General features: G+C 45.7%; 1 protein-coding gene across 4 annotated transcripts in view; it reads left to right on the forward strand.

Moving 5' to 3' along the window:
* LOC119658065 (delta-sarcoglycan) overlaps nucleotides 1-11,757 on the forward strand; it is a 93,163-nt gene extending 81,406 nt beyond the window's left edge. For all 4 annotated transcript variants that reach the window (XM_038065318.1, XM_038065322.1, XM_038065319.1 and 1 more), the window contains 2 exons: nucleotides 9,920-10,043; nucleotides 10,167-11,757. In XM_038065318.1, coding sequence (XP_037921246.1) covers nucleotides 9,920-10,043; nucleotides 10,167-10,355 — 313 coding nt within the window. In that variant the 3' untranslated portion in view covers nucleotides 10,356-11,757. The remainder of the gene's footprint in view (nucleotides 1-9,919; nucleotides 10,044-10,166) is intronic.
* The last annotated feature ends 591 nt before the right edge of the window (nucleotides 11,758-12,348 follow it).

Genomic DNA, 12,348 nt, shown 5'->3' on the forward strand with positions numbered 1-12,348 from the left:
TTGCTTTCTACGGCATCTTCCGCCTCCCTGATCATCACATTAACAGATTCTCTATTGTCACGGTGTACACTTATCGGGATTTCGCACGGTATCGAAGTTCAAACGCGTGACGCCCGCCATCGCCCGCAGTAATCAATAAAGCCTTCAACCTTTTCTGTCCATTAATCCGCTTCCACGATTCCGTAGTCAGCCAGTTCTTACGATGGCCCTTCGAGACGTGGTCAACGTGTGGCATCCCCGAAAAGAGCAGTTTTGATTGCAGCCCAGCTCATCGATATTCTCAGGGCGTGATATTCAGTATATCTGTCTTCCGGTCAACAAGATAGTTTTCAAGCTGTCGAGCGAAAGCTGGATCATACAAGCGGTCGATGTTGAAGCTGGGAGGGGTCGAAGCGCTCCGACCCTGCGATAAGTCACGGACGCGACACGCAAGCGAACGTAAGCGACCATTAGGTAATGATCACTTTCGAGGCCGATGTCAGCGCCTTTCTTGCTACATACATCTTGCACACCACTTCTAAATATACAGCTGATCGCAAAATGGTCGATCTGATTGGTTGTACAGTGTCGGCCAGTTGAACCCCAACTGACCTTATGGCAGGCTTTATGCTCGAACAATGTGCCACCAATGATCAGGTGGTGGAAGTTACAGAAATTCACAAATCTCCCACCACTATCGTTCTCAAAACCGTGTTTCCTCGTCATATGCCCAAGCAAGGTGTTGTCATGGCCCACCTTGACATTCAGATCACCCATCCCCGTCAAAATACCACCTGCGCACTTTCCAGAAACCAATCCGTTTCCGATAGTGGGCGTGAGGTCAGTCCCAAGCCGCGCCGTTGATGACGTTTTGGTGACAATAAAGTTTAAAAATTTACAGGTTACCCTCAAATTCCCCTTTTAGGCGCCCCTAAGCCAGGCGAGGTTATCAAATAAAATAACTTCTGTTCTGTAGGTCAAGCATGTGGAAAACTGTTTGCAAGTTTGACAGTTTTGCTTAGAAGTGCAGTAATTTTACCGATTTTCCTGTGTATTTGGGTTTAATTCTATGTTGAACTGGGTGGAGATGAGTGGTATATATCGAACATCGTGTTCCAGGAAGGCATACTATGAGAGTGTCTATTTCTAAATAGTCTCAGCCATAGGGTTTTTTGTAGGAGATCTCCTGAAGGATCTCGTTCGGGAGAGAGCTGAGGTTTCGATAAATAAGGGTACCTTCTGTGCTGCCAATGATATCATTCAATACACAGCGGTTTTGTGGATGATGGATTAGGAAGTCTAGATTTCAGAGATTGATTAATGAACTGCCAGTGCAGATTTAGGCACTATCACAAGCGGTGGATGGACTGATCTGCGAGTTGTATAACAAGAATGATGTCACCATGGTCAATGTTGCCAAGTACGGTGTCTAGTGGGAATGAATTTGAGTTCGAATTTATGGTGGTATTTCTATTAATCAAAATATGGCTGGGCTGGGCATATTAGAGCGATGGGTTGAGTACTTTGATGAGCTACTGAACAACCAGAACATCGGCGAGTTGGAGGTCCCGCCAACTGAAGACGACGGACAAACACTGCCACCACCAAGTTTAGGAGAAACAGTCCGTGCAATTAATCGGCTAAAAAATCATAAGTCGCCAGGACCCGATGGAATTACAGCCGAATTGGTTAAATATGGAGGCGACCAGTTACACCAAGTGGTTCATCAACTTGTGCTCAAGGTATGAGACAGCGAATCAATGCCTGACGATTGGCAATGAGGCATTATCTGTCTCATACATAAAAAGGGAGATATCACACAGTGCAGCAATTCTAGAGGTATCACGTTGCTGAGTACCATCTATAAGATATTCTCCACTATCTTGCTAGGCCGGATAGCCCCATACGCCCAGAACATCATTGGCCCATACCAAAGAGGTTTCACTCCAGGCAAATCAGCAACAGATCAGATTTTCTCTCTGCGGCAAGCGATGAAAAAACTGTTGAAATATGGACAACAGTTGCACCATCTGTTCATCGACTTTAAAGCCGCCTATGATAGCATAGCCAGGGTAAAACTGTACACGGCCATGAGAGAATTCGGTATCTCGACGAAATTAATAAGACTGACTAGGCTGACCCTGACCAATGTACGAGGCCAGCTAAAAGCAGCAGGATCACTCTCAAGATCATTCGACATCAACAACTGTTTACGACAAGGGGATGCGCTATCATGCGTCCTCTTTAACCTGGTCCTCGAGAAAGTGATCCGTGATGCTGAGGTAAATGCAAGAGGTACGATCCTCTTCAAGTCTACCCAACTACTGGCCTATGCTGACGATATCGACATCATGGGAAGAACCACCCGAGACGTACAAACTGCCTGCATCCAGATCGAGCAGGCGGCAATCAGGGCGAGATCTTGGACTGCACATTAATGAAGGCAAGACAAAATATATGGTGGCAACGTCAGCACCGAAGACGAATCAACCAACAACATCAAACCGCACTGGTCAAACACGAATAAGAATAAGGATAGGAGAATAAAACTTTGAGATCGTTGACAATTCCTCCTATCTAGAGTAGAAAACACAACCGATAACAGCTACGACGATGAAATCCGCGCACGGTTGTTGTCGGCCAACAGAACCTATTTCAGCTTACAAAAACTGTTTCGCTCGAAACGTCTCACCGTAGGGTCAAAGCTCTTACTGTACAAAACTATGATCTTGCCAGTCCTCCTGAGCCTTGCCAGCCTGTATTCTCCGGAGACTTGGGTCCTTAGCAAAAAAACTTTTGGCCCCCTACATGAGGATGGACGATTCCGTAGCCTACATAACGGCGAAATCAATGAGCGATACCACGACCGTCAGGTTGTGGATAAAATCCGGCGGGCGGGTCACTTAATCCGTATGGATAAGGATGATCCAGCTCGAAAAGTCTATGGTGGAAAAGGAAGACGAGGCGGATCCTGCTTGAGGTGGAGTGATGGCGTAGGCCAGGACCCTAGGCAGCTTTTAGGGATATCGAATTGACCTCGGCGCTAAACCGGTATGTCTGGAGTTCTTTATTAGGGTAGGCCTCGTCTGAATACCGGTTGCTGCGCTGTTGATGACGATGATGATCAAATAGTCCGTGAGTTGCACCCTTGCATTTGCAGATATGAAAAATTAGACAATTGAATGACGTCAGGTAAGGATCGCAATTTCTGCCAAAAGCGGATGCAAATCATTTTAATCAATTGATTCCTGATCGATACTTATGTACGGTTGCTATTTATCTATTAGGTGGGTATAGGATGTTAACCACACCCAGGCGCCTTCGTTCCCGGTTTTTCGAAATGCGCTTCAGCTCCCCTCACGATTAACTGAGACGCCTGCACTACTATTCTGCGCCAAGTGCCCATGGACGACCCTCCTCTATCTTGAGATAGTAGATTCCATTGCAAGCCAATCATAGTCCGTTTTCGATAATAAAAGGTCTTGGGTGTGAGTTCAGTCCCCCAGTCGCCTGAGGCGTTGCACCACTGAGCCAGGTAGGGTGATATAATCAAATAGCTTCTCTTCTGTAGGTGAAGCATGTGAAGGATGACTGTGAAAGTTCCTCGCATGGAAGTTTTCTTTTCCGGGAAAAAAAAATTCTTTGGGTAGAATATTATCATTCTCCCACGTGGGACGTCCGGCACTTCGGAGCACTCACTGGTCCGTGCGTGACATCACACTTGACGCAGCGAGATTGGAAGTAGCAGTTAGGCGCCCCACGCCCCATTGAGAGTGCTTGTCGTTCGAAGCGAGTTAAAGTGGAGTTTGTTGGCATTATTGGTGTCTGAGACTGCCGATATTGAAAGATGCATTTAAGGTGGCAATCCAAAGGCTCATCCTACAGTCCCTTCTCTTGCTTAGCGTTCACTGTGAAGAAGGGTTTGATAAAAATCACGTTGGGGGCACCTTTGGTCTTTAGGTCATCGGCAATCTCCTGTAGAGAATATTCTTGGTCCAGCCCGTGCATAAGGTTCTAAGGGCATAAGGTAATAAGGTTCTCTGAAAGAAGTAAGTAAACAATTTTCGTTTCGTCGCAACGTGTACGTAAAAAACTTCGCTGGGTTCTATACAAGAAGGTTTCTAGTAGCGAAATAGTCTTCTTTGTTTTTGAAGAGGATTTGGTAGTTGAAGGTTCCTGGATTCTTGACCACAACGTCCTTTGTGACGATGTTGTATGCTATGGTCTGAGTGGCTGCCTAAAGGCCTGAGGCATTCGGCGGGTTCCGCAACTACAGGGTGCGGCAGCATAACTTCCTTTCTTCAAAACTCAATAAAAACTATTGTATGCATCGGAAAATATTTATTTATCTTTTATAATGTAGGTACATGTCTAAAGTTTTTATTTACATTGTTTTGAAGATCAAATCTGTTAGGTGACGTCCCCCATTATCCATACATTGCGTAAACCGATTTCTGGCGTTTGTTATGACTCTTGTTAGCATAGCAGGTGTTATGTTGGCAATTTCTTCTTGGATGTTGGTCTTCAAATCTTGTAGGCTTCTTGGACGGTTCACATAAACACGGGATTTCAAAAAACCCCATAGAAAAAAATCACAAGGGGACAGATCGGGAGAGCGTGCCGGCCATTCCAAATCGCCTCTAATTGAGATAAGGCGCTCTGGAAAGTGTTCCCTCAAAACAGCCATCGATGCTCTTGAAGTGTGTGCTGTTGCACCGTCTTGTTGGAACCAAGTGTCCCCCAAATCCAAATTTTCTAGCAGTGGAAAAAAAAATTCTGTAGCATGTTTACATACCGGTCCGAATTCACTGTCACTGTAACCTCATTTTCCTCAAAAAACCAGGGACCAATAATTCCAGCTGAGGAAATTGCACACTACACTGTGACTTTGGGTGAATGCAAAGGCTTTTGATGCAATTCTCGAGGGTTGGTGTCAGCCCAGTAGCGCATGTTTTGTTTGTTAACCGACCCACACAAATGAAAATGGGCTTCATCGCTAAAAACAACAATAGCACCTTCGGGAACGACATCAGGAAGAAGCTCACACGCGTTCATCCGAGAATTGAAGTCACGTTCTGAAAGTTTCTGCACTATCGCCATCTTATAGGGATGAAAATGAAGATCATCACGAAGAATTCTTCTCACAGAACGATCGGATAGTCCAAGGGCAGATGCTTGTTTGCGCGCAGAACGCCGTGGCAATCGCTCTCACTGCTTCAATGTTCTCAGGTGATCTAACGGGCCGAGGGACTCCAGTTCTTCCTTTTGTCGCACTTGCAGTTTGTCTGAATGTAGTGACCCATGTAACAATTGATTTGTGGTCTGGGACGGGAGCCAACGGGGCTAAATTAAAGCGATTCCGAAATGCACGCTGTGTTGCAATAACCGAACATCCGCTTGAAAAGTAAACCTCGACGGCAAAGGCACGCTCCTCACTACTCCAACGCATGATGGCGACTGAACTGTGTTGGGACAAAACTTTACAGCATCCCCTCTTGAACGAGACCACTAGCGCTCCGCTATGACATCAACTAACTGAGTGGCGCGCATTTTAAAAAAGGAAGTTATGCTGCCGCACCCTGTACAATCGGAGGAATTTTGGTAGGTATCAGTGGCCGCTCCGAGGAGCCCAGTTAGCGCTTTGGTGCGCCGTTTTGATGCCACAAACTCCTAAGACCGTGACTGTTGTTATAGGAACAGGGAAGCAGAGTCCAGCTGGCTCGGATCCTTAGAGCCAGCCCGTAGCATTTACGAAGGAAAGTAGCTCTCCGACCCTGCAGCTAGAAATCTCACTGAGGTCCCTAAAGAATGGTTTACCCAGTGTCCGCAGCCTGACTCGAGCCAGAGCCAGGCAATCGCAGAGAAAATGCATGAGGGTTTCCCTTCCTTCTCCGCAGCTTCGGCAATGCGAGTTGTAGGGTAAGCCGAGCCTAGCGGCATTGGCCCCTATGGGCCAGTGCCCCGTCCAGACCGCCGTAATCTTGAATGCATTTGCACGCGTCTGGCACAGGAGCTCTCGTGATCGGGCTATGTTATAAGCGGGCCAAATTCTCCTTGATTTGGCACAGCTTGTAAACCTTCGCCATCTCAGGCCCGCGGCTGCTAGGTTGTGCAAGTAGACTCGGCCCCCGACAGCCGCCAGCGGAACACCGACTGTATTCCCCGAGGGACTGCCAAGAGCAGAGCCTTCCCTGGCTAATCCGTCAGCCCGCGCATTCCCCTCTATGTTCCTATGTCCGGGAACCCAGAGGAGAGTGATCTTGAGCGTGCCGCCCAGATGGTTGAGCGTGTCTCTGCACTGCCCCACCAATCGGGAAGATGTCGTCGTTGAGTACAAGGCCTTGATGGCCGCTTGGCTGTCGGTCAGAATGGCTATGTTACGCTTGGGGCTAGAATCACGCTCCAGCCATCAACAGACTTCCAATATCGCCAGTACTTCCGCCTGGAATACACTGGTGAAACCTGGGAGACCATACGACTTGGATACACCATGTGTATTCGAGAAAACCCCCGCGCCGACTCCATAGGCCATCTTTGATCCGTCCGTAAAGAATACCGTGTCATACTCTTGCAACAAGCCGCCGGTCTTCCACTTTGCCCTGGTTGGAAGGTCCACAGCAAAGTTTCTCGTGAAGTTCAGCTTGCGTGTGACATAGTCCGTGGTTGATGCCCAGATTTCTCGAGGTATTTCATCTAGAATGTTGCTGTGGCCGTAGGACTTCGCTGCCCAGCATCCGGGCTCACGTAGTCTGACGGCACTGCACGCTGCAACATATTTGATGTGGAGGTCTAGGGGGAGGAGATACAGGAGTACATTGAGAGCATCTGCCGGGCAGGACTGCAGAGCCCCAGTAGCACCTGCACACGCGGTTCTTTGAATCCTATTAAGCTTCGTTCTATTGTATTTCTTCTTCAAAGCCTGCCACCATACAATAGATCCGTACGTCAGGATCGGACGCACTACAGCGGTGTACATCCAGAGAACCATCCTCGGCCGGAGACCCCATTTCTTTGCAAAGGTTCTCTTACAGGTATAGAAGGCTATACAGGCCTTCTTAACCCTCAGTTCTATGTTCAACCTCCAATTTAGTTTGGATCCAGGATTACACCCAGATACTTTACATTAGAGGAAAGAACCAATCTTTGTTCATTCAGCCGCGGTAGATGGAATTCAGGTATCCTTGTCTTGGTGGTGAATAGCATCAGTTGCGTTTTGGTTGGGTTTATGCTGAGTCCGCATCTTGCAGCCCACAGGCACACCTTTCGCAACGCTCCTTCCATGATGTCACTCATAATGGACAGAAACATCCCTGATACTAATATCACCAAGTCGTCGGCATACGCCACCACTTTCACCCCGCTGCTGTCCAATGTACGTAAAATTTTGTCCATTACTATTAACCAGAGCACCGGTGAGATAGCACCACCCTGGGGCGTGCCTCTTTTTACAGCTCTGGTCAAGTGGTTGCCTCCCAGATCGGACTGGGTTATCCTGGTACTCAGCATGGATATAATCCAATGCGTGAGATACCCCTCCAATCCAATACCGGTCAAGGCTTCCTTGATGGCATTGGTACTGACGTTGTTGAAAGCTCCTTCTATATCCAAGAAGGCAGCAAGGGGATACTGCTTGTACTACAGCGACCATTCAACCGTGCCCTCCACGAGGTAGGCGGTTTCTGTGGATTTTCCTTTGAGGTAGGCATGCTGGGACTTAGAGAAAGGCGTTCTCTCCATAATCGTCCTTAAGTGAAAGTCCAGGACGCGTTCTAGGGTCTTCAGCACGAAAGAGATCAGGCTGATTGGCCGAAAGTCCTTCGCGGACTCATGACCTCGCCTGCCCGCTTTCGGTATGAAAACCACCCATACGCGCCTCCAGGACTGCGGTACGTATCCTAAAGTGATGCAGCTCCGGTAAATCTCAACAAGCCATGGCACAACCCTTTCCTGCTGCTTCTGTAGCATGACTGGCATTATGCCATCTGGGCCTGGAGATTTGTATACGGAGAAGCTGTTTATAGCCCAGCCGATCCTATCCCCGGTAATTACCGATTTGATAGTCTCGCACAGCTGGGGTTGCCGCAAACCCTCCAAGCGAGGTTCTGACTCACAGTCCTCCTCGCTGGGGGGAAAGTGCGTTTGCACCAGCAGTTCCAAGGTTTCACTAGAAGATTCCGTCCAGGAGTCTTCCGACCTTTTAAGGAAGAATGGACTCTTATGTTCCTTGGACAGAATCTTATTGAGCCTCGCGAATTCACTAGTGCTTTCAATGTTCTGACAATAGTCTAGCCAAGACCGCCTCTTGGCGGTCCTGATGGCCGACTTGTACTTCTTTAGGCAGTCCTTGTATGGCTGCCAGTAATTTTGCCTGTAGCAGATGTTGAAGATTTCTCTGGTCAGCTTGCTGAGACTAGAGAGATCTTCGTTCCACCACGGTGGCAGGGTCTTTTTGCTGTACTTAGCAGGGCACGAGACTTTGAAGGTGGTATCAAAAGCCTTCTCCAGAGCCCCGACCTTTGACTCCAGTTCGTCTGTCGTGCCAATCCTACCACCGGAGAGTTCGTTCTTAATTACCTGACCACACTTTCTCCAGTCGATTCTCCTGGGGTCTCTAAAGGGCTTGGAGACCTCTGCGGCGAGATCTAGACTGAAGAGTATCCAGCTGTGGTCAGAGAAGGATCTCTGGTCAGACACTCTCCAGTCCTCCACCCTAAAAATCCCGTTGTCGGTTATTAGGGTGATAAGGTAAGGGTAAGGGTATTATTTGAAACTGAAGATGCCCAAGGTATTCAGAGTTCGCATACTAAAGACCAAGCTCCCCATTGGCCACGCAGCCCTCGGCATATGTTGTTCCACCTTGGCTTGGGGTCCTATTAGCACCTTCTTCGGTGCAGGGAGGACGATCCCCGGGCTGTTGCTTCAGTCCATCCCCCCGCCAGATCTACTTGCCCCTAACACATGACCAGCAGACAAGCAGATCCTCGTCAGTTGGATGAGCCTACTCCCAGCCCGGCCCTACACACTCTTGGCCCGCCCGAAGACGGTTTCCAGCGCCCACCACGCGGAGGTCGTGTGAGGACTTGCCTAATTATGCAACTTTAACCTGAAGCATAATCAGACCAAGCCGCCAGGAATTTTGGTACTTGCCGGCTTTCTCCGAGATGCTTGTTTTTTTTGTCCCTTGTCTAGTGTCTATCTTGGTTGCTTTCGTCCTTTGTTGCGATTGCATCAGCACACGTGGTCACAGTGCCTGACGTTGCTGTAGGCGCTAATGCGGCTGTTGGTTCAAATTGTTATCTCAAGGGAAGGCATCGTCGGTTGCAGTCCTCAAGCCAGTTCTTCCAGGACCTTGTCCTTATTGAGCTCGTTCTCGGCTGGCATTTTGCTTCTTCAAACTCGCGATTTCCTGGTTTTTCATAACTAAGGCTGGTGTCCTATTCTTAGTAGTAATGTTCGAGTGACCATCTAATGTGTTTGCAGATTTGATCCCAGATGCGTCCTTATTTTCGTTAATTTGTAGTGTTTCTTGTTCTCTGGTACCTGCAACTCGCCCTTTGCCACTCATTCAAGATTCTTTCTCTTCTATAGCTACGGTATCGACTAAACTTATCAATACGCATTGAAGCATTTCTTTCTTTTATACACTCCTCAAGGAACTTTCCGGGTAAATAGCATTTCTTGCCTTCTCTCGAAAAGTCCTATAAAGGTTGCAAGGTCCACGACTTCTTTTGGCTAGCATCTACTGGCAACAGACCTAGCCTAGTTATTTGATAGTAGCAGGAGGCAAGACTCCCCGGTGAGGCAGCGTCTGATGAGTTGCCTCTGCCCTGGATGAAACCGCAAGTCATATAATTTACATATGTAGATTCATTGTACAAAAATTAAAAAGAAACCATTGGAGTTAAGCCTGTTTCCTAAAACAATTTCTAACATTTTCCAGATTAGAGTCGCCTACACGCCAGCTTGAAATTACAGCATCTCAGGACATCAATCTGCAATCTCGAGCCGGAAACATAGAGGTCGATGCTTTGAAAGAAATTAAATTTAGTTCTTCGTCAGGAAGTGTGAGTACATATCATGATTCCCAGCATTTAGCATATAAAATATTTTCATCCCTAATAATCCCCCAACCCATTTGGACATGAAGGAATTTGTGTATTATCCCATGATTTTGCTTCTCTACACAGATACGCTTTGATTCGCCTCATATACTATTACCAAACCTTAAAACTGCACAGGCTCCTAGTCCGGGTACGTCTCAAAGTCGTGACCACAACCACAGGGTATACCAACTTTGTGCCTGCTTTAATGGGAAGCTATTTCTTGCATCCGCTCATAGTATTTGCGCTGGCGACGACAGCACCGTGTGCAGATGATTCCAAAAGGACACAAAGTCAACCTCTTAGTGGGACCGGGAGACATACTGAAATTACAGCCATCGTGGTTACTACTATATACGGCTGTGAGTTTTTTGACCACTCATCCAGAAGCTAGTGTCACGTTCATGCCATTCTAGTGTGTGTGTTGTATCTTTTCTTTGTCAATTATGGAAAATATGATTTCAAAACTCATTTTGTGAAATAAAGGATTTATTTTTTACTTGTACAGGAGCGTATCTTAAATGTCAATGTAAATAGGGAATATGATCTTAGAATAGTGTAGTTAACGAAGTAAACGACTGCTATCCACTAACATAGCATTACCTCTAGGTTCACGAGCATAACTACGAAACTGAGTATTTATGAGAGGCCTATTAGTGTTTGTAGTCACCAAGTATAACTAAACCTAGATATTTTTAAATTTTCCGGCCACGGAACAATTAGGTAAATTGGAGATAAAAGCAAAAGATACTTTTTCTATTAAGGCAACTTCAAGCAAGATCAAAAACTGTTTGTATCAAATTTGGTGCTTTTGGATGAAAAGCGGAGTTTGATGTCAGTCTGTCCAAAATAAGGTATACAAATGTGTAACATATATCATAATCCTTGGTTAGGAGAAAACTGTTTACTATAAATTACGCGGATTGCACTCATATTGCGATATCAAAGCTTTCGTTGATTCATTCGAAGCTGAATACGTAAGTCGACCACAGTTCATTAGAGCCCCCAGGGTAAATGTATAATAAATAGGATTTCAGGAATTACTCAATATAAGTTTGTGAAAGTGCAGTTCAGTCGTATATATCACATAAAAAATTCGTGCGTAAAATAGATATTGTATCTTCAAACGACTCGACTGCGCTGTATCGCCTCCAATGAATACACAGAGACGCATATAAGAGTAATAAAAGTAAAACTTGTACATAACCACCCAAGAAAGATAAACTATCTAAAATCCAGAGGATTGCAGATCAGATGCAGTTGTTATTCGATAAATAAGCCACTTATTCAGTTCCACGAGTAAATGCTAGACTTAATTGTCTTTCTGTTTTTCAAGTGTATCAAAATCAAATTAATCATACGAAATACTATAAATCACGAAATCAAGAAATTTGAATCATATCTTTAAATGTGTTAGAAAGAGCTTGAATCGTTATTTTATAGTTGATATTGGTTAACATTAAACAAATTGAATATTGTTAGATTATTAGCAATCGAAAAACTGATATGCTGTTAGCGATATACACAGAACAAAGCAAAGATATCTCACTAATGTATTTCGATATAAAAAAAAGAATAGCAAAATTAGTTCAGGAAATCGTTTTGTACTAAATGTTGTATTAAGCAAACTTAAAAGTAAGTTATAAGATGAAGTATGGAAAAATGATGAGAATAAAATATTGAATGAAACTGGGAGACTTTTTATATTTTCTTTTCCTATTGCCTAAATAGCCGCTTCACACCACATTCGTTTCTGCTGCATGTGAAACATTTCATTCAGCTTGTCCGGTGACAATCTGATGCGAGAATGCAGTTGCTAATATGCAGCATTTCTTCTTATTTATCACGTTTTCTCCCCATCAGCTTCTCCAATATACTCCTTCCATTCATTTATATGAAAAATCTAATTGTTGAAATGGCCAGTTCTACCTTCCTCAAAATTAAAATCTACTTTAGATTTTAACGCAGCAATTCTGTAACAGCGTGTGATCGTTGACTTCTCACTTCCAAAAAGGCTTACTCGTGTTGTATATTATTCAATGCAATATCAATACTTGTTCCTGGCTAAAGAGAACCTACTGGTATTGTGGTGCGGCAGGATCTGCAGCATTCGAAATTTATTTCGGATGTTGCGGATGCGGACGGGTAGATGGCGCTGAACGCGGAAACTCTCCACTCACGCGTTTTCAGAACGCACCGGGGGAGTGGAGAGCCAGCGGTAAAAAAATGCCGTTGGTTGGGACAGTAAGGACCGCATGGAAATAAGTCG

The sequence above is a fragment of the Hermetia illucens genome, chromosome 5 (genome assembly GCF_905115235.1).
Source record: "Hermetia illucens chromosome 5, iHerIll2.2.curated.20191125, whole genome shotgun sequence".
Taxonomy (NCBI): Eukaryota; Metazoa; Arthropoda; class Insecta; order Diptera; family Stratiomyidae; genus Hermetia; species Hermetia illucens.